Below are 20,898 nucleotides of genomic sequence, written 5' to 3' on the forward strand. Positions count from 1 at the left end.
CTATGACGCGACGTCACGACAGACAGGGAAGAACTGTCTTACGTCACTACGGTTGACGCTGTTCTGCTTGGCCGTCTCGTAAACCGGGGTTTCCATCACCACCGAGTAGTCCTTAAACGCCTCCAAACCTTTGGCTCGGTACTTGTTCTGGAATGGAAAGCATGTGTGAATAGCATTTCAGAGCACATCAAAGCAGTAAAAAGGTATAAAATAAGAACGAACAGTGCTCTGAATGTCGCCGGCATGCTTGACACGCAGGATTTCCGGGGTGTCCCAGGCATAGCAGCCGATGCCCTTCAGCCAGTTCAGGTCGTCCTTGTAGAAGATCTGCATAACATATCCATTTTGACAATGACCACATTTTAAAAAACAAGTTCGTAGTTTGTCCAAGAGGACAAAAGATGCTACACTGCAAAATAGGACACAAAAATTACCTGGTAAGAAGAAATATCTTTGCCAGATGAAGAATATTTTTGAGCATTTTTTTTTTTTTACTCACATCACTCAGCTGTTCGTTGACTTTGCGCGCCTCGACGTACGTTTGCATATCGGGAAGGCAGACCCACTCGTGCAGATATTTGCGGTAGTTGATTTCGCTGACTTTGGTCTGGGTTGAATGAGCAGACACGATCTCCAGCATGTCTGGCGGGATGTGGTTCTTTGCCTTGGATTTCTCGTAGTCCTCTTTGTACAGGCGCTGCAGAGATGAGACAACGGGCGTTTGTTTTATAAGAAAAACCCTCGAGTTGTATTTCAATGTCAAATAAAGCTGTGAACGTTTTGCCTTACGTCCAGGACCAGTCTTCCAGCTTTGAGGCATCGGAGGGTGGCAGGATCGTCCTCAATGGACTTGGGAAGACTGTAGAGTGACTTGAACTTTTCATAGTCCTCCTTGTACTTAACCTGAAAAGCAAACCAAGACTTTAGTTCCTTATTAGGTCCTATTTCTTGACCACGAGAGAGTGAAAGTTTCACTCGAAAACACTGTTTTTCACCTAGCAGATGGGTCTGGTGGGTTCACTATAAATCTAAATATTATAGTGTCCAATCAAGTTTATCTGTGTGAAGTGGAATATGAACATGATACTCACACTGCTGACAATGTTCTTCTGATTTTTGGCATGTTGCATAGAGGTTGAGTCGTGTGGGATCTGGTAGCCCTTGGCCTTGAATTTGTCCCAGGCATCAGTGTAAATTTTCTGAAAATCCACATGAATTATTATCATCTCGTCACCATTCTGCATGTCTAATAATGTGATAATGGCGGATTATCTCTACGTACGTTGCTGAAGAACAGTTTGAAGTTGTGGCATCTGGCGTAGTCGTGGGTATCCAGAACCGTGGTGTACAAGTGCTTCTCTTTATGGTAAGTCTCCCGGTAGTTTATCTATTGGCAGAGGTGGAAAAATTCTCAGACTTTGTACTTAAGTAGAAATGCAGACACTTGCTGTTTCCAGTGAATGCTCACATTTAGTATACTATACTGCCATTTTTTCAAAGTAACTTACATCGCTGGCCCAGGTATGACCCAGCACAGCGGTCACGTAGGCGGGTGTGTCGGTCACAATGGAGTAATTGTCGAATTCCTTCTTGGCCGCGTCTCTATATTTCAGCTGAAAGGCAAGTAGGGGAAGTTTTATTTCTGTTATGGTTCTATGTTGTGATTGATTGCCTGATGCCACGCACTTCACTCTGCAGGTCGTCGGCCTTCTTGGCACGAAGGATTTCGGGCGTGTCCCATACGTAGCAGCCGATACCCTTCATCCAGGTCAGATCTTCTTTGTAAAACACCTAGTAGTTGATGACATAGAAGAAAAAACAAATGAGAAAGCTGCTGAGTCCTTCACTACGGAAGACCGGATGGCATTGGAATGAATCAAAGAAATGACCTCCTTTCGTAAAAGAAAAGTTAGGACTGTGTTCTTGATCTTGTCTCCAAGCAAATTTTGCTTTAACACTGACAGTGTTCTATAGGGAGCTTGAAACAGTCCCAAGAACGGCGTGTGTTCCCACTACATTTGCGCAGGTTTCAGCAGAACCTGCTGGTCTTTGGAGGATCACGAGGGAATGTCGAAACAGTAAGAGTATAACTGCAAGTATTTTCATACTAATCATGGTACAGAAGCGATACAGAGGCTGATAACAATTACCGGAAAAAACTACGTCCATACAAACTGAACAAAATGTAAAGATTAAGAAACCTACATCGCTGAGAATCTCATTGGTCTTGCGGGCTCGGATGGCATCCTCCTGATCGGGGTGGCAGGTCCATTGGTGGAGGTATGTGCGGTAGAGGATGTCGCTCAACATGTCCTGGCAACGCTTGGCCACCTTGTTGGCGATGACGTCGGGTGGGATGTGGTTCTTCATCTTGGTATGGTGGTAGTCATGATGGTAAAGCCTCTGTAAAAAAAATACAGGAAATGTCGGAGGTTATGAAATTGTAGTGGTATTACAAGTGTAGTGTTCCAAAACTCTTTTTTAATTGACTGATATATAAAAATCCCTATATGGTGAATATAGAATGAGTGAATCATAATGAGCACAGCAGCTCAGATTCTGCCTCAGGTTGAGCCATGGAAAGCCTTGAAATGAATTATGATGTTTCTATGAAGGTTTGCTTACCAGTCCCTTGTTCTTCTCCTGACCACCCAACCGTATAACCTCGGGGAAGTCCAGCAAAGTTCCGGCGATGTAGTGTCCTTTGGCCTTCTCATGGGAGTCATGGTACATGACCTAGAACATCAACATAATACAAATTCCAATCTGTACCAATGGAAGAACCAGAAAAAAGGACAACTGATCGGGTATTTACATCACTACTGATGTCTCTGCTCTTCTTTCCGCTGACAAGTGGGATATACTCATGGTCCAGATGGTAGTCAGCAGCCTTGGAATTGTCCCATTGCAGTTTGTAGAGTTTCTGAACTCAGACAACAAATACATCGTTATATCACCTCTCATTGAGAAAAAAAATCACAAATGAATGAGCTATTTGATTCCCGTTACCTCGCTGATGTTCTTGGATGCCTCCCTGCTGTGTGCCAGTTGTGGGGTGTCATCTGAACCAATGTAGTGACCCCTCTCTGCGTTGAAGGTTTCTTTGTACTTTAGCTGTGGATGGAAGAAAATGTGTGAAAATGGCGGTACAGCTACATTGCGACTCATTGTTCGTGACATTGCTATGTCGCAGATTTTTAGATGATGTTTTTTATTGTTTTTTACAGTTGATAGACAAGTTTGAATCTAGAGATGTGAGACTTCAGTGTAACGTGTTGTGCCACATGGCAGCCCAATGAAGATCCAAAATTAAAGAATTTAGGCCTGTGTGTATTTTTGTATTAAGTACTTTGTTTATACATGTGTGTTAAAATAGCAGTTGTTTGAAGGTTTACTTAAGCTTACCGTAACATGTATGCAAATTTCTGTTAGCACATCAATGGTATTACACATTATATGTTAGCATTAAGCTAGTAGACTCTAAATAAGGCTTTACTTTACTTGCCCGGTTCCTGTTTTAATACTTACATCGCTGAGGTTGGCAGCGTTTGTCTTGGCCAATATAAGTTCTGGGCGGTCCACCACCAGGGTGAATTTTCCAAATTCGTCGATTGCGTCTTTCTTGTAGAGTCTCTGTGAGAAACACAAAGACATCCATATCAGAGACAAATTATTGAAAGTAAGGCGGAATCATACAATGGACCAGAACTTACATCGTTGAGTATTTGCTGCGCTTTTCTGGCTTTGACGTGGTCCACTGATTCATGGGCCACCCACCCGCATCCTCGAAGCCATTCCATATCTGCCTTGTACACAAACTAAGAACAAGAAGTACAAGATGTGGGGATTAATTGAAGTCCGAGCAGTGGATTTTTGTTTTAATTGATCTGACGACTCACATCACTCTGAAGATCATAGGTTTTCCTGGCCTGGATGACGTCGTTTTGGTCAGGCAGGCACGTCCACTGGTGCAGGCGGGTCCTGTAAAGGTCGTCATTGACTTGCATCTGGCACTTCTTGGCTAGCTCGAACTGCAACATATCCACGGGCAGGTTGAACTTGGTCTTGGACATGTTAAAGTCCTTCTTGTAGAGAGCATCGCTGGCGATCTTGGCCGAGTTCAGGGCCAGCATGAGGAGCGGGTCGTCCCGGATGCTGAGGGCCCCGATGTGGTGGCCCACCTGCTTGCGGTATCCCTCCAGGTAATTGTGCTGCGGGATAGATGATGGGAATTGGTTCTAATTCCAATTTGGGAAATTTTGTCCACATTTAAACAGCTACTCACTTTGCTTTGGACTTTAGTGTTGCTAATGCACTGCTTTATGGACACTGCATCTTTAGGTATGAAGTACCCAGTGGCCTTGACCTTGTCCCAATCTTGGGAATATAGTTTCTGAAAAAAAAAAACATAAAAATGAGTGATTGCTACAATCATGTTATGATAGTCTAAAAGTTTTGCTCTCCTCTTTAGGTCAGTGCTTCTCATTGTGTTCTGACGGTCCACCACTGAAAATATCTGACCATCCTCTTACCGGGTGAATGTTCTTAGCCGTCTCTTTGGCAGTGACCATGGTCGGAGTCTCCACCAGCGTGTAATTGGTCTTTTCCTGATGCCAAGCCTCACGATATTTGGCCTGAAAAGAGGTTAAAAGACGGTTAGCAAGAGCTAACAACAACCTTAAATAAAGAATAATAGAAATCCAGACCTCATTGAGGATGTCAGCGGCATTTTTAGCGCAAGCCAAATCGACTCGATCGGTTGGCACACCAAATTTCTGCTCGTCCAGCTTGACCCGGTAGCCTCTCTGAAAAGAGAAACACAATAGAAGCTCACTTCTAAAATGTACATACGTAAAAGAAAAAGTGAGGCGACTCGTAAGTCAGACTTACATCAGCCAGGATCTTCTGTGCGTTTTTCACCTTCAAAACCTCGACGGACTCGTGAGGAATCCAACCGCATCCACGTAGCCACTCCAGGTCAGATTTGTACACAGCCTGAAGAGCAACAGTACAGAATGTATACATTTGGTCATATCAGGATCGATATCCAAACTTTTTTTCCAGGTCAGTCGGCTCTCCTCTCTGTGTTTTTGTTTTTGTGGCAGGGAGAATGGATAAAGGTCTACAAACTTACATCACTCTGGAGGTCGTAGACCTTCCTGGCCTGGACCACATCATTGGAGTCAGGTAGGCACGTCCACTGGTGCAAGTGAGTCCGGTAGTTGAAATCGTTGACTTGAATCTGGCACTTTTTGGCCAGCTCCAGGTTCAGCATATCCACGGGCAGGTGGAATCTGGTCTTGGAATTGTTGAAGTCCTTTTTGTAGAGGTTGTCGCTGGCGATCTTGGCCGAGTTCATGGCCAGCATGATCAGGGGGTCGTCTTCCACGCTGCGAGCACCGATGTGGTGGCCCACCTGCTTGCGGTATCCTTCCTTGTACTTGAACTAAAAAAAAAAAAGAAGAAAAGTTAGTTTCTTATTTTGAACCTCATCCGTCTTTTTTTCCTTACGTCGCTACTGATATCTCTGGACGCTTTGGCCTTCAGTACGGCGATAGCATCCTCCTTGATATGATAGCCTTTGGCCTTCTGGTCATCCCAAGCACTGGTGTACAGTTTCTGCACAGATTCATTTAGGAAATGGTGAAAAATCAAACATTTCTGAATGGTGGAAAGTGCTTGCAGCATAAACCTTACATTGCTGATGTTGATCGCATTTGCCTTGGACAGCTCCATGGCTGGAGTGTCTGCTGGAAGAATGAAGGCTGTTTTTTCGTTCTCCCACAGCTCCTTGTATTTCCACTGTTGAAAAGAAAACAAGAGTGTTTCGTTTTCATTTTAAAGGGCCAAACCCTATTTAATAACTGCTTGGCTTTAATTGGTGGAGAACAGTGAAAGGATTAGAAGGGCGAAATGTGTGGCATAATAATAAAATGAAAGAATACTGAAAGCTCTTCAGTATTAAACCCATCAAGAAGTGTTATTCCCCGACTCACTTCACTGATGTTGTCCGAATTTTGCTTGGACAGGACGATTGCAGGCAAGTCCACCACGCTGGTGAACTTAACCGTGCTGGGCGGCTGGCGGTAAAGTCTCTCGTTGAGGATATTCTGTGCTTTCCTGGCTTTGATGACGTCCACTGACTCGTGAGGTGACCAGCCGCATCCCCTCAGCCACTCCAGGTCGCCTTTGTACACGGCCTGGAAAATATGATTCCACATTTAAACACTGCAAAGCACAACTGGGACTTTGTAGCCTTGCATATAATTGCTTCACGTTTCTTAGAGCCCATCGGGCCTCTTTGGGTTCTCGTTTAGACCGGAAGTGTGTCATGAACTCAGACAACAGAGTTTAGAATTTGAGTGCTTAGCAAAAGTAACAGCATAGGTCTAACAAACGTACATCACTTTGGAGATCGTAGACTTTCCTGGCCTGAACCACGTCGTTGGAGTCCGGCAGGCAGGTCCACTGGTGCAGGTGAGTGCGGTAGTTGAAGTCGTTGACTTGCTGCTGGCACTTCTTGGCCAGCTCGATGGTCAGCATGTCCACCGGCAGGTTGAACTTGGTCTTGGTCTGTTCAAAGTCTTTCTTGTAGATGTTGTCACTGGCGATTCTGCCGGCGTGGGCGGCCAGCATGATCAGAGGATCTTCTTCAACGTTGCGAGCCCCGATGTGGTGGCCGCGCTGCCTTCGGTATCCAGTCTTGTACTTGTACTGAAATTCCAAAGCAGAGTTGTTAATCGACGTCTTATCAAGAGTAGAAAAACTTGCGGTTGAAAGAGGAGCAGACTTACGTCACTAATGATGTCTCGAGAAGCCTTGGCTGCTACAACCGATATGGCGTCTTTGGGGAGGAAGTAGCCATTTTTAATGTTTTCCAGGTAGCCTTCACGGTAATGTCTCTATTGGAAGGAAATGGTGGTCAAAGGTTGATGTAACCACTCATGAAAAGTTAGGGATATTGGGCTTTTGGATGAAATTTCTGGATGAACCTAAAATGCCCGACAACCTCTTGTAGATTTTACCTGAAAGTCCCTAACTGTGAGTAATGCATATATACATATTTGGACAAAAACATCTTGCATTCATCAGAGTGTTACCGGACTGGTGTTGAGCTTATTCTGCTTGGCCAGGATGATCTCAGGTGTGTCAGGCATGATGTGAATGTTGGTTTTGTCGCTCTCCCACGCAGACACATATGCTTTCTGCAAACATCAAAAGGTTGAATTGAGAACAACTGTTTTGTTATGTTTAGTGTGTACATAGTCTGTACCTTATCCATAATCTGGGCGTTGGCCAGGGCCAGGGCGAACGGCATGTCGCTGGTCTTGGCGGTGAATTTGAAGTTGCTGGGATGCTGGCGATACAGTCGCTCACTCAAGATCTCAGAGGCTTTCTTTGCTTTTTCTACTTCCAGTGCGCCAACGGGTGCCCAACCGTATCCCCTGATCCATTCCATGTCTGCTTTGTACACCGCCTACGTGAGAGACGATGCAATTTTCGTAAGTGAGTGTGCACATTGATAAAACACTCTTTTTTTAAAGTTACTGTGATGCCCTTGCATGTGGGTAGTCAGTCATTTATTGAACGGGAGAAGCAGTCGAACAAACAAAATGAGAACACACACAAGGAACGGTGACTTCGACTTCATCTCTTGACATCACTCACTAGGCCACGGCCCTTAAAGGCCTACATCCAACGCACAAATAGCACAGTATGTACAATTACAATTACACAGTTTATTTCTTGCAGTTATCTTTGATTAGGTTTTGTTATGTTTTTTGGAAGTGGCTATTTTCCTTCATTTGAGATGCGCTGTGAACAAAATTCAGCCTGGGAACACGGTAATAGCATTTCATTTGATTTCAATAGTAAAAACTGGTAATGGAATGGATTTATGTCAGGGTAGCACTACATCAACTACTCACATCACTCTGAAGGTCATATGCCTTCCTGGCCTGGACCACGTCGTTGGAGTCTGGCAGACAAGTCCAGTTGTGCAGGTGAGTTCTATAGTTGAAGTCGTTGACTTGTATCTGACATTTCTTGGCCAGTTCCAGGTTCAACATGTCCACTGGCAGGTGGAATCTGGTCTTGGAGTTGTTGAAGTCCTTCTTGTACAAGTTGTCGCTGACAATGTTGCCCGAGTTCAGGGCCAGCATGATAAGAGGGTCGTCATGGATGCTCAGCGCGCCAATGTGGTGGCCGACCTGCTTGCGGTATCCGGTCTTGTACTTGTACTGCGTGAAGAGGACAGTGATAAATCATGGTGGAAAGCCAAACTTGACTCAAACTGACACCAAACGACTTGTAATTCATGTTGACATACATCGCTAATGATTTCTCTTCCGTGTTTTGCAGCCACGATGGAAACCGCGTCGGGTTTCATGACGTAGCCCTGTCGGAACATGTCCTGAACGTCTTGCTTGTACACTTTCTGGGAGAGAGAAAAAACAACACATTTATAAGACAAAAGCATTTGGAAGCATTGATGTCCGGCAAAATAACTGTTTCCACACTGGTTTGGAAATTACTCCAAGTAATCAATAGCGTCTACCTGGCTGAGGTTGTAAGCGTTTGCTCTGGAGAGCAGAATCTCAGGCAGGTCAGCACCGACGTGGTTCTTCACCTTTTCGGCCTCCCAAGCAGAGATGTAATATTTCTGTAACGACAAGTAAAAGGTTACGGGAAAGAAGGAACTACCATTTATGGAATGAGAGAAAAAACGACATACCTTGTTCATGATCTCAGCATTAGTTTTGGCAAGGACCATGGGCATGGAGGTCATGTCTGTCGTGTACTTGAAAGAGTCTTGCTTATGCCTGTAAAGGCGGTCACTAAGAATTTTGCTAGCATGCTTGGCTTTCTTTACATCCAGTGAACCAATAGGGACCCATCCTACACCTACAATCTCATCCAAGTCAGCTTTGTACACAACCTAATGGGGACAAAGTGCATTGATATGACATGAGAAGATGGAAGCCCAATCTGGAAGCAACAGTTTTTGAATGATTCTACTAGTCTTACATCACTCTGCAGATTGTAGGCCTTCCTGGCTTGGACGACGTCATTGGAATCGGGCAGGCATGTCCACTGATGCAAGTGAGTGCGGTAGTTGAAGTCGTTGACTTGAATCTGGCACTTCTTGGCCAGTTCCAGGTTCAGCATGTCCACCGGCAGATGGAATCGGGTCTTGGACTGGTTGAAGTCTCTCTTGTAGAGGTTGTCGCTGGCGATCTTGGCCGAGTTCATGGCCAGCATTATCAGGGGGTCGTCGTTGATGCTGCGAGCGCCAATGTGGTGGCCAACTTGCTTGCGGTATCCTTCCTTGTACTTGTACTGACGGAATCAGGAAAAAAAACCTCAAACCTCCTGCCTTCTGTCTCATGCAGTAGTGGCCTGTAGTCTTTATTTTTTTCTTCTTCATGTAATGTCAACTGGATGTTTTGTTAAATGACTTACATCACTGACAATATCCCGGGAGGCCTTGGCACTCTTCACAGCGACGGAATCTGGTGGCAGGAAATAGCCCTTTTTGATGGTGGCTTCATAACCTTGTCTGTAGTGTTTCTGTAAAGAATAAAATCACAAATAAGTACAGAAGAAAGCACTACAAGTAGGTGCATGGTCTGAGTATTTAATGGAATTAAGGTAAGGTGCAAGTGTGATGCTAACCCTGCTCATGTTGATAGCATTCTGCTGAGAGAGGAAGATCTCCGGAGTATCGGGGTTGATGTGCACTTTGGTTTTGTCATTCTCCCACGCCTCGATGTAGAGACGCTGGAACAAACCAAATAATTATTCACGGAACATCTGGCATTACTTTCTGGTGTTTCCTGCCAAGATGTCTACCTTGTTCATGTTCAAAGCGTTATTCTTTGCCAGTTCCAAGTTCATCGCGTTAATGGGGCTGGTGAAGGGAATTTTGCTGGGAGGTTGACGGTACTTCCTGTCACTCAAAATCTCACTAGCCTTCTTGGCATTCTCGATCTCAAGTGAAGCATTTGGAGCCCAGCCGAGACCCTGGAGCCACTTCAAGTCTGCCTTGTAGACGGTCTGTGGAGTGCAGCGATGGACGGATGCAGGATGAGAACATAAACTAAAGCCAGAAGGTTTAATTTTTAATTTTTATTCCAGCTAAGCTCACATCACTCTGCAGGTCGTAGGCGTGTCTGGCTTGGCGAACATCATTGGAGTCGGGCAGGCACGTCCACTGGTGCAGGCGGGTGATGTAGTTGGCGTGGTTGACCTGGATCTGGTTCTTCTTGGCCAGCTCGAAGGCCAGCATGTCCACAGGCAGGTTGAACTTGGTCTTGGACTGGTTGAAGTCCTTTTTGTAGAGGAAGTCGCTGGCGATCTTGGCCGAGTTTAGGGCCAGCATGAGGAGAGGGTCATCCTGGACGCTGCGGGCACCGATGTGGTGGCCCACCTGCTTGCGGTATCCGGTCTTGTACTTGTACTTTGGGGGAAAGACATGTCTCAATGGCTTTAGCAGGATATAGTTAAATAGGAACTTTCTTAGAATAAATGTAAATGCTTACGTCACTGGCAATGTCGCTGGATGCCTTGGCTGCTCGGATGGAAATGGCATCATTGCGCATGTCGTAACCCTTCTTCTTGGCCTCCTCATTTGCTTGCTTGTACAGTTTCTGTAATGGGCCAAAACCTGCATTAAGAATAACCAACATTGGCACGTTTGAGCTCAAGGTGCAGTTGTTTATTTACCAGACTGTAGTTGACATTGTTGGCTTTTGCGAGAACGACGTCCATGGCATCAGGCATGACATGGATGTTGGTCTTCTCATTTTCCCAAGCTTCAATGTAGGTTCTCTGTAATCACGCATAACATCACAAACTTTGTCAGTCAAAATTTGAATGTACCCTAAGCAAATGGATTTTGGCCTATTTTAGTGCTGCTTCTCTTTTTCTTTCTTTCTCCTCCTTTTTCTCTTTGTGGCCCTCAGTAGAAAATGTTTGGACATCCCTGGTCTAAATCATACAGGACTGTGTTTCTTCCTTTTGAGATTATGGTATAATATTTAGTCATTGTAAAATTTGAATACCTGGTTCATGACTTGAGCGTTAGCCTTGGCCAGCACCATCGGCATATCCTCAGTTGAGACCTTGAACTTGTAGTTGCTTGGGTGTTGACGATACTTATGTTCACTCAGGATCTCACCAGCTTTCTTCACCTTCTCTACATCCAAAGAACCAACAGGGATCCAGCCGATACCCTGCTGCAGCTTTAGGTCTTCCTTGTAGACATGCTGGCCAGGACACAAAGGATTCAGTGAAGCCTCCAAATTGTTTATTAACCAACATTCATTTTCATACATCACTCTGCAGTTCGTATGCGTGTCTGGCTTGGCGAACATCATTGGAGTCGGGCAGGCAGGTCCAGTTGTGCAGGCGAGTGATGTAGTTGGCATGGTTGACCTGGATCTGGTTCTTCTTAGCCAGCTCAAAGGCCAGCATGTCCACTGGCAGGTGGAATCTGGTCTTGGACTGGTTGAAGTCCTTTTTGTAGAGGAAGTCGCTGGCGATCTTGGCCGAGTTGAGGGCCAGCATGAGGAGAGGGTCATCCTGGACGCTGCGGGCACCGATGTGGTGGCCGACCTGCTTGCGGTATCCAGTTTTGTACTTGTACTGGGAAAGAAATATGTCCACGATTATTTGGAAGAAGAAATAAATACAATTGCACAATGGCAGGAGTTGTTGTCGCATTGCAGATGTCACATAAGCTACACCGGAAAACAGGTGAGCTGTGATGTTCACTTTGACGTCAACAACAGAAGGCGGTATGTCAAAATGGTAGTCCCAAGTAAACGGTTGTATTGATATGCTTAACTCTTATTCCAACAATGCAATATTAGGTAGAACTTGAATTCCCCTTTAACTTCACATTGAAACTTAAGTTTTGGGAACATTTCCACCCCTTTGGAACCCAATTTTGTTCAAACCGAACAACTTACATCACTGGCAATGTCCCTGGATGACTTGGCTGCTCGGATGGGAATGGCATCATTGCGCATGTCGTAGCCCTTCTTCTTGGCCTCCTCATTTGCCTGCTTGTACAGTTTCTGAACAAACCGAAGATAACAGACGTAAAGACGAAGAAACTGAGTCACAGCAACCAAATTGCTCACTTACCAGGCTGTAGTTGATGTTATTAGCTTTTGCGAGGACGACATCCATAGCGTCAGGCATGATGTGGATCATGGACTTCTCGTTTTCCCAAGCTTCTTGGTATGCTTTCTGCAATCAACGCCAGACGTACCAGGTGATAAACGGCATGTCTGGTAAAATGATTTGTCCTACTTGGTGTGGTGTCACGGTAATTTTTGAATACCTTGTTCATGACCTGAGCATTTGTCTTGGCCAGCACCATGGGCATGTCCTCAGTTGAGACCTTGTACTTGTAGTTGCTCGGGTGTTGACGGTACTTCTGCTCATTCAGGATTTCACCGGCTTTCTTCACCTTCTCCACATCCAATGAACCAATAGGGATCCAGCCGATACCTTGCTGCAGCTTCAGGTCTTCCTTGTAAACATGCTGGCCAGGATGAAAAGATTCAGTGAAGAATTGTCCCTAGACTTTTTTTTTTCAATAGCCTACAGTATTCCCCTGTATTCACTTTCGTACATCACTCACGCAGGTCGTATGCATGTCTGGCTTGGCAAAATTATATTTATATTATCATAACCTAAATTCTAGCATGTCTACTCACGTCACTCTGCAGGTCGTATGCGTGTCTGGCTTGGCGAACGTCGTTTGCGTCGGGCAGGCAGGTCCACTGGTGCAGGCGGGTGATGTAGTTGGTGTGGTTGACCTGGATCTGGTTCTTCTTGGCCAGCTCAAAGGCCAGCATGTCCACAGGCAGGTTGAACTTGGTCTTGGACTTGTTGAAGTCCTTTTTGTAGAGGAAGTCGCTGGCGATTTTGGCCGAATTCAGAGCCAGCATGAGGAGAGGGTCGTCCTGGATGCTGAGGGCCCCAATGTGGTGGCCCACCTGCTTGCGGTATCCGGTCTTGTACTTGTACTATAAGAGGGATTGAATAAGACCACAAAGATTTTCTAGGTATACAACAACCGCAAGTTGCAAACTGACTCATGAGCTTACATCACTGGCAATGTCTCTGGATGCTTTGGCTGCAAGGATGGAAATGGCATCTTTGTCCAAATCGTAACCTTTCTTCTTTGCGTCTTCATTTGCCTGCTTGTATTGTTTCTGGAAGACAAAACAAAATGCGGAAACCCTTTAAGAAAATCTTCGGGCAACATTTTTGTGAGTAGTCTACGATGCAAGTGTAACCCGCCTAAAATGGGGTTAACGCATAATCTTTATTTCTTTCCAATCATTATTTGTTCATATTTCACATTTGAGTCATATATATTTTATTTTGGAAAGCGGTAGTTTTATTTTGTAAATTAACCGGAAGTAGTGCTCCGAAATACTCACTCTAGCCTAACAACCGAGCACTGGCTTCTGATTTCTCTCATGTGGCTGTAAAACAAGGGAAAACGGTATGCAAACCTGGTTCATTTTCTTTGACTTAACATTTATTTGTCCACGATTTTTCATGGAACCTACCAAAAGAAAGAGTAGAGTCTCTTCTTTCATCAGGAAAAAAAGTATATTTCTATTTGTTTCTGTTTTGCAGCAATTAGCATTAGAATATAGCTAAGTTTCATCATTATTCAAGGGACATCTACCACACCTCCTAACCAGCGGCCTTGTGGTAGTATTGTGCTTATCTTTTTGACCAACAACAGGATAATGTCCATGACCTTTGACTATTTCCCCCTTGACATTTGACTTGGATTAATATGGATCCTCTCGGAACAATTTCCATAAAGAATATTTTTGAAAAGGACATTTTATTTTTATTTTATTACTTTAGCTATTGGGCTCATAAGATTGTGCACATGTTGTAAACTGGTGCATATTATGTCCTCACTAAAGGTTTACATTTTTGCAACGTTTAATCCTGTGTGCCTCCATTATTGCTTCAAGTCTCAGCTCCTTACGAACTGAGAAGTGACATGTACATACTCTGAAGTGGATTTCACAAGTAAGATAAACTGTTGCTTGTTTTGGTAAACTCACCACACTGTAGTTTGCTCTGTTGGCTTTGGCTAGCACAATGTCCATCGCATCAGGCATGACATGGATGGTGGTCTTATCCTTGTCCCAGGCTTGAGTGTAGGCATGCTACAAAATTGGGGGTTCAAATACATAGGTAATTGGCATAACTTGGTCATCCTCAAAAGCTGGTAAAAACCTACCTTGTTCATGACCTGAGCATTGGCCTTAGCCAGCACCATGGGCATGTCCTCGGTTGAGACCTTAAACTTGTAGTTGCTCGGGTGTTGACGATATTTCTGTTCACTTAGGATCTCACCGGCTTTCTTCACCTTCTCCACATCCAGTGAGCCGATAGGCACCCAGCCAGTACCCTGAAGGAACTTAAGCTCTTCCTTGTAGACCACCTGTAAAGAGACAAGAGTGAAATAACAAACTCATGTATTCGCTTGAGTTACAGTTTATATCTTAGACCAGGACTTCTCAAACGTTTTTGGGTTCAGGAAGCCCTTACAAGGATGTATTTTTCCAAGAATCCACTCATAATCCTTAAGATAATTGCAGTGGGGAATCAATAAAGTATTATCATAACCTAAATTCTACCATGTCTACTCACGTCACTCTGCAGGTCGTATGCGTGTCTGGCTTGGCGAACGTCGTTTGAGTCAGGCAGGCAGGTCCAGTTGTGGAGGCGGGTGATGTAGTTGGTGTGGTTGACCTGGTTTTGGTTTTTCTTGGCCAGTTCAAAGGCCATCATGTCCACTGGTAGGTGGAATCTGGTCTTAGACTGGTTAAAGTCCTTCTTGTAGAGGGCGTCGCTGGCGATCTTGGCCGAGTTCAGGGCCAGCATGAGGAGAGGGTCGTCATGGATGCTGAGGGCCCCGATGTGGTGGCCGACTTGCTTGCGGTATCCGGTTTTGTACTTGTACTGCGAGAAAACACAGGTTTTGCAATGAACTGGCCGATAAGCAGAAGGAACTGTACTAATTGCAGCAGGTTATGGATAATTAGAGACAGAGATGGAATGACATGTGACTTCAAGTTGGAGGTGGGAATGCATCAAGGATCCGCTCTGGTCTCCTTATTTTCTATACAGTAGTGATGGACAGATTGACAGCTGAGGTCAGACAGGAATCTCTGTGGACTCTTATCTTTGCAGACACATTTTGTGATCCGCAGTGATAGTAGGGAGCAAGTGAAAGATAAAGAAAGGTAAAGAAGAGCATTGAGGTGGTATTAGTAAAAAGGTGGAAAGTGACGGAAGAGAACCAGAAGACAGGACACAGACTTGGAAGTGGCAGAATTGAAGATTGAGAAATCTCTTTGGGAGTGATGAAGATGGACAAAATCAGGAATGAGCTCCTCAGAGGGACAACAAACACTTGAAGGTTTGGAGACAAAGCTGGATAAGCCAGACAGAGATCAACAACGAAGAAGAAGACCAACAAAGGAGATTTATGGATGCAAAACATAAACTTTAAAGATAGCTGGAGTTAGAGCAGAAGATGGAAGCAAATGATTTGCTGTGGCCACCACTGAATAGGCTTAAGCCCAAAGTAAAAAAAGAAAAATGCACTCAAGTACTTACGTCACTTGCAATGATAGTTGAGGCTTTAGCAGCCTGCACGGAGATAGCATCAGCACGAAGATTGTGACCCTTCTTCTTGGCCAGCTCATTATCCAGTTTGTAACGTTTCTGATGACAACAAGAAAATATTAGTTTCAAAATGTGAACCAACCGTGTGGGTAAATAACAACAGTTCTGAAGTTCTCACCTCGCTGTAGTTTTTCTTGTTATCACGAGCAAGAACAATGTCCATCGCGTCAGGCATGATGTGAATGGTTCTCTTGTCGTGGTCCCAGGCTTTGGTGTAAGATTGCTGGAAGCACAAGTCCGTTTTGAGTTATGAGCCACGAAAAATGACAAGAACGGATCTTTCTGTCCTTTCCAGTACCTTATCCATGATCAGGTTGTTGGTGGTGGCCAGTGCCAGGTCCATGGAGTGCATGTCCTTGGTGAATTTGAAGGTGCTGGGATGCTGGCGGTACCCATGCTCCCTCAAGATCTGGCCAGCTGTTCTGACTTTCTCCACATCCAGTGAGCCGATGGGAACCCAACCGATTCCTCGAATGTAGTTTTGATACTCACTCTTATACTGGTTCTATAGAAGAAGGAGGGACATGTTCCTTCAGTTTCCTTTAATGTCAATTACAGCCTATGAATTTAGGAAATTATAAACATTTGTAGGATGATGAAGTATAAATTACTGGGTGGAAATAGAGGATTACTGTACTACAATTTAAGATCTTGAAGGTTCTTATCGGGATCTTACATCACTGGCAATAAACTGCATGTTCCGGGCCAGTTCCAGGTTCATAGCATCAGGTAGGACGGTGTAGTGGGGTATAAGCCTCTTGTATCCAGTCATGGTCTGCACAGCTGAGGCGTGTTTTGCGTGGGCCACGCTCATCATATCCACCGGTGAGTGGTACTTGAGCTTGGCCTGGTGGTAGTCCTTCTTGTAGTTCCTGTCACTCTGGTGCTTGGCCAGCTCCATGTAGTGGACCAGCAGAGGGTCGTCCTGCACGCTACGGAGGCCCACGTGGTGGCCTCGCGCTTTCTCATAAGCCAGTTTGTACTTGTACTGGAATGTAAAAATATCGACCAAGTCTCATTACTCCAAAAACTGATAAATTGGGGTACTTGTAATTCAAGGTACCACTATTGATTTTCCCCACTCACATTGCTGGCAATGTTGGTACCAGACTTGGCGGCGACAATTGGGATGGCGTCGGCTCTGAGGTCGTAGCCCTTGTTGGCCATTTCCACAAGGCCGGCTTTGTACTTTTTCTGTTGAAGGAAGGAAGACAATCATGTAGCTGAAAGGAGTGAGAATTGTTATTTATCATCTTACGTTGCTCATGGTGATGGCGTTGGCCTTGGCCAGGACAATCTCTGGAGCATCCGGCATGACGTGGACAGTCAGTTTGTCCTTTTCCCAAGCGGCCGTGTAAGCTTTCTGAAAATTAATTACACATAAATGAGCATTTTTGGGGGCGACAAGAGCAAGAGATCAATTTCATTCTTTCGCACCTTATCCATGATCTGATTGTTGACCGTGGCCAGAGCCATGTCCATGGAGTCCATAAGTTTGCTGTACTTGAAGTTGGACGGGTGAGTGCGGTACTTGTTCTCACTTAAGATATCCCCGCCAACCTTGGCGGTATCAACCGCGAGCGAGCCAATGGGGACCCAGCCAATACCTTTAACGTAGTTGTTCCAGTCTGACTTGTAATCACACTGGAGGGAGAAAGGCATCATTAGTGAATGGATGGAATCTCAGACCAGAGTTGTAAAAAACACTGGAGCTGAATTTTAAAAATACCTAAATGATGTGACTAAGTTTTCTTATTACCCTGAACATTGCTAGAGCACAGGTGTCAAACCCAAGGCTCACAGGCCGTATGCGGCCTTCCATGTGCGTCTGAGCTGTATAGTTCTCCGCAACACTTTTTCACCGCACCTTCACGTGTAAGTCTGTGTGTCGTGTTTTAATGTGAGCCTGTTTGCTGAGTTTTTTTTCCCCCAAATCCGTATTGTGCTCCCCTTAGAGAAACTTAGTCTGTTTTTTTTTTCTCTGTCCCTCCCTTAGGTTTTTTTCTTTTAATCTGCGAAAACAGGGCGCTGTAAAAGATGACCTGGCAGAATCCCGTTTTGTATCCCCTTGTTGGTCATTATCTTTTATTATTCTGTATTCTCTTGGATGAATTTTTGTCTGTTTCATGACAATAAAGTTATTCTGATTCTGATTAAGACTTGAGACTTATGGCTTGCACATTTGTGACCCACTCCCATCTCTGAAAACGGTGGTAGATGACTCTCGCTGTTATGCAAACTTACATCACTAGACAGTGTGTTCATGGTACGAGCCAGCGCAAAGCTCATGGCATCCGGAAGAAGAGCGTTGGTGTGTTGCATCTTCCTGTAGCCGGTCATGGTCTGGGCGGCCGAGGCCTGCTTAGCGTGGACCACACTCAGCATGTCCACCGGTGAGTGGTACTTGAGCTTGGCCTGGTGGTAGTCCTTCTTGTAGCTCCTGTCACTCTGGTGCTTGGCCAGCTCCATATAGTGGACCAGCAGGGGGTCGTCCTGGAGGCTACGCAAGCCCACGTGGTGGCCCCGAGCCTTCTCGTAAGCCAGTTTGTACTTAAACTGCAATGATGAGTCGGACGAGTAAGTGGATAGTGCGTAATTGTGTTGTGGTGTGGTTCAGGAATATTTGTTTTTTTGTGACTTACGTTACTGGCGATATTTGTTCCTGACTTGGCGGCTACGATGGGGATGGCATCTGCTTTCAGATTGTAGCCCTTGTTGGCCATCTCCACCAGACCCGATTTGTAAAGTTTCTACAAAAAAACACACACATCAATACTTACATGGAGCACAGTTTGCAGAGAATATGACAGACTTTTGTCATTCCTGATGTGACATTTTGAGGTGAACTTACATCGCTCATGGTGATAGCATTGGCCTTGGCCAAGACAATCTCAGGAGAGTCCGGCATGATGTGGACTGTCTGTTTGTTCTTTTCCCAAGCAGCCGTGTAAGCTTTCTATCGATGAAAAGCACAAGAACAAAAGATGAGGTTCGGCAATGCAGGTGCTATTTGGCAAGTTGTTTGACCTCCATTTAATTGCTTAACTGTGCCACACCTTATCCATGATCTTGTTGTTGACGGTAGCGAGGGCAATGTCCATGGAGTCCATCAGCTTACTGTACTTGAAGTTGGAAGGGTGAGTGCGATACTTGTTCTCGCTTAGGATATCACTGCCAACCTTGGCGGTGTCTACCGCGAGCGAGCCAATCGGGACCCAGCCAACACCTCTGACGAAGTTGTTCCAGTCATACTTGTAATCACACTGGTGTGAAAAAGAAGTCATTGGTGAGTGGACTGGTTCTCGGGCTTGAATTTTAAAAGCCACCAAAAAGTTGTGACTGGCTTTGATTATTATCGCCTGAATAACATCTCTACGTTAATAGATCAACTGTCAAAACAAGACATAGAACCGCTAGTTCATTTTGAGTGGATTGTACTATTGCAATGGGATTCTAAAGGTCTGAACAAAAACAAATCCAGCTCAAAATAAAAGATTACATTTTGAAATCTACTGTTGGTCTACAAATTCTGAATGGCCTTTTAGTTCCCTATGAGAATTCCAGAATTCTTAGTTCGTAAGGTGTGTTCTTCTTACTAAGTCTTTCCTGAAACGAACAAATCCAATTTGTAACTTTGAAGTCTTGAGACTTACTCGTGACTAACTCCCATCTCGGATATGTTGTGAACAAGACAGTGTGGATGACATGACTCATAATTTGCTTAACTGAATTAATGACTTGAGGATATCAACTTACATCGCTAGACTGGGTGTTCATGGTACGAGCCAGCACAAAGCTCATGGCGTCAGGGAGGAGAGCATTGGTATGGTGCATCTTCCTGTAGCCTGTCATTGTCTGGGCGGCTGAGGCCTGCTTGGCGTGGACCACACTCAGCATGTCCACCGGTGAGTGGTACTTGAGCTTGGCCTGGTGGTAGTCCTTCTTGTAGTTCCTGTCACTCTGGTGCTTGGCCACCTCAATGTAGTGGACCAGCAGTGGGTCATCCTGCAGGCTACGGAAGCCCACGTGATGGCCTCGCGCTTTCTCGAATTCTTTCTTGTATTGAACCTACGAAACAAGGCACGTGTGACTGTGTGAGTTTTTAGGGCTAGAAAGTGTATGTTCCCTTTGCATGCCAAATTTTACTGTTCCATCAGCAGATCATTTTGACTATTTCAAGACTTTTTTTCTATTTTTTAAGCCCTGTTTTTGTAGGGTAAATAAAATTGAATTGAAATGGTTTTACACACATTGCTGGCAATATGTCTGCCATGCTTGGCATGCTGGATGGGAATGGCGTCTGGCCTCAAGTCGTAGCCTTTGGCGATATCTTCCAGCCATTTTTGCTTGTATTGACTCTGCATGGAGAAAAACATACATTCAGATCTGTGTCCATCAAGTCAAAGAATATGTCCATAAATGTTGTCCTCTCACCTCACTGAGGGTCTGAGCGTTAAATTTAGCCTGGATGAACTCAGGGCTGTCGGAGGGCAAGTGGTAGGTATGCTTGAACTTCTCACCAGAAGCTTTGTAGGCAGTCTGCAGAGGTAAACACATGGAAGTATAAAGTTGGGGTGCACATTTTCAACACAAAGATTGACAACCGAATGCCTCATACGGTGTCCAGCTGCTTAGAATTGCTCAGAGCCAGCGACATGTTCATGTTGTCACTAGTGCTGGTGAACTTGAATGTGCTGGGATGCTGACGGTAGTTGATCTCGTCCAGGGCAGCCTTGGCAGCTTTGGCCTTCTCCACGTCCAGAGAACCAATTGGAACCCACCCGGATCCTTTGTAATAGTTTGTGTAGTCAGCTTTGTAAACATTCTGTAGAGAACCAGAGATATTTATATTATAATGTTGCTTAAATAAGGTAATATATTAGGTTTCTCCCAATTAATCGACCGGTCGATTCTGGCTATTCGAGTATCAGTCAAAAATAATCAGCGAAATGGCTGATGTTTGGCAATTGGTTTTCCCCTTTATGTTGTCTAACCATTTACAGTAGTTTTACATAAGTAATACTGATCTCATTATTCACACATTAAAGTCTTTACTTCTTCATCCTTTTTTAGGCCAATTTTTTTGCAATGCATGTTAACGTTTTAAAAAGTTTTACCAAGTCAAACTTCCCTGTTCTACTGCCAGATAGTTTAGCT

At 44.7% G+C, this 20,898-nt stretch overlaps 1 protein-coding gene across 10 annotated transcripts in view; it reads right to left on the reverse strand.

Moving 5' to 3' along the window:
- The window catches only part of neb (nebulin), a 63,844-nt gene that overhangs the window by 27,331 nt on the left and 15,615 nt on the right, over window positions 1–20,898 (reverse strand). For all 10 annotated transcript variants that reach the window (XM_077580738.1, XM_077580732.1, XM_077580730.1 and 7 more), the window contains 63 exons: window positions 20,360–20,566; window positions 20,176–20,280; window positions 19,992–20,099; window positions 19,498–19,809; window positions 18,798–19,004; window positions 18,593–18,697; window positions 18,384–18,491; window positions 17,986–18,297; window positions 17,179–17,385; window positions 17,000–17,104; window positions 16,828–16,935; window positions 16,418–16,729; window positions 16,040–16,246; window positions 15,860–15,964; window positions 15,673–15,780; window positions 14,701–15,012; window positions 14,288–14,491; window positions 14,109–14,213; window positions 13,122–13,229; window positions 12,729–13,040; window positions 12,350–12,553; window positions 12,151–12,255; window positions 11,973–12,080; window positions 11,335–11,646; window positions 11,064–11,267; window positions 10,726–10,830; window positions 10,542–10,649; window positions 10,148–10,459; window positions 9,853–10,056; window positions 9,676–9,780; window positions 9,463–9,570; window positions 9,028–9,339; window positions 8,735–8,938; window positions 8,558–8,662; window positions 8,330–8,437; window positions 7,929–8,240; window positions 7,274–7,477; window positions 7,101–7,205; window positions 6,795–6,902; window positions 6,403–6,714; window positions 5,997–6,200; window positions 5,698–5,802; window positions 5,512–5,619; window positions 5,135–5,446; window positions 4,891–4,995; window positions 4,707–4,805; window positions 4,533–4,634; window positions 4,286–4,393; window positions 3,900–4,211; window positions 3,714–3,818; window positions 3,529–3,633; window positions 3,010–3,114; window positions 2,816–2,923; window positions 2,626–2,736; window positions 2,206–2,403; window positions 1,687–1,791; window positions 1,509–1,613; window positions 1,283–1,387; window positions 1,092–1,199; window positions 790–903; window positions 500–697; window positions 223–327; window positions 43–147 (listed from right to left, as the gene is read on the reverse strand). In XM_077580738.1, coding sequence (XP_077436864.1) covers window positions 43–147; window positions 223–327; window positions 500–697; window positions 790–903; window positions 1,092–1,199; window positions 1,283–1,387; window positions 1,509–1,613; window positions 1,687–1,791; window positions 2,206–2,403; window positions 2,626–2,736; window positions 2,816–2,923; window positions 3,010–3,114; window positions 3,529–3,633; window positions 3,714–3,818; window positions 3,900–4,211; window positions 4,286–4,393; window positions 4,533–4,634; window positions 4,707–4,805; window positions 4,891–4,995; window positions 5,135–5,446; window positions 5,512–5,619; window positions 5,698–5,802; window positions 5,997–6,200; window positions 6,403–6,714; window positions 6,795–6,902; window positions 7,101–7,205; window positions 7,274–7,477; window positions 7,929–8,240; window positions 8,330–8,437; window positions 8,558–8,662; window positions 8,735–8,938; window positions 9,028–9,339; window positions 9,463–9,570; window positions 9,676–9,780; window positions 9,853–10,056; window positions 10,148–10,459; window positions 10,542–10,649; window positions 10,726–10,830; window positions 11,064–11,267; window positions 11,335–11,646; window positions 11,973–12,080; window positions 12,151–12,255; window positions 12,350–12,553; window positions 12,729–13,040; window positions 13,122–13,229; window positions 14,109–14,213; window positions 14,288–14,491; window positions 14,701–15,012; window positions 15,673–15,780; window positions 15,860–15,964; window positions 16,040–16,246; window positions 16,418–16,729; window positions 16,828–16,935; window positions 17,000–17,104; window positions 17,179–17,385; window positions 17,986–18,297; window positions 18,384–18,491; window positions 18,593–18,697; window positions 18,798–19,004; window positions 19,498–19,809; window positions 19,992–20,099; window positions 20,176–20,280; window positions 20,360–20,566 — 10,434 coding nt within the window. The remainder of the gene's footprint in view (window positions 1–42; window positions 148–222; window positions 328–499; window positions 698–789; window positions 904–1,091; window positions 1,200–1,282; window positions 1,388–1,508; window positions 1,614–1,686; window positions 1,792–2,205; window positions 2,404–2,625; window positions 2,737–2,815; window positions 2,924–3,009; window positions 3,115–3,528; window positions 3,634–3,713; window positions 3,819–3,899; window positions 4,212–4,285; window positions 4,394–4,532; window positions 4,635–4,706; window positions 4,806–4,890; window positions 4,996–5,134; window positions 5,447–5,511; window positions 5,620–5,697; window positions 5,803–5,996; window positions 6,201–6,402; window positions 6,715–6,794; window positions 6,903–7,100; window positions 7,206–7,273; window positions 7,478–7,928; window positions 8,241–8,329; window positions 8,438–8,557; window positions 8,663–8,734; window positions 8,939–9,027; window positions 9,340–9,462; window positions 9,571–9,675; window positions 9,781–9,852; window positions 10,057–10,147; window positions 10,460–10,541; window positions 10,650–10,725; window positions 10,831–11,063; window positions 11,268–11,334; window positions 11,647–11,972; window positions 12,081–12,150; window positions 12,256–12,349; window positions 12,554–12,728; window positions 13,041–13,121; window positions 13,230–14,108; window positions 14,214–14,287; window positions 14,492–14,700; window positions 15,013–15,672; window positions 15,781–15,859; window positions 15,965–16,039; window positions 16,247–16,417; window positions 16,730–16,827; window positions 16,936–16,999; window positions 17,105–17,178; window positions 17,386–17,985; window positions 18,298–18,383; window positions 18,492–18,592; window positions 18,698–18,797; window positions 19,005–19,497; window positions 19,810–19,991; window positions 20,100–20,175; window positions 20,281–20,359; window positions 20,567–20,898) is intronic.

Source organism: Vanacampus margaritifer, chromosome 11 (assembly GCF_051991255.1).
Source record: "Vanacampus margaritifer isolate UIUO_Vmar chromosome 11, RoL_Vmar_1.0, whole genome shotgun sequence".
Classification (NCBI taxonomy): Eukaryota; Metazoa; Chordata; class Actinopteri; order Syngnathiformes; family Syngnathidae; genus Vanacampus; species Vanacampus margaritifer.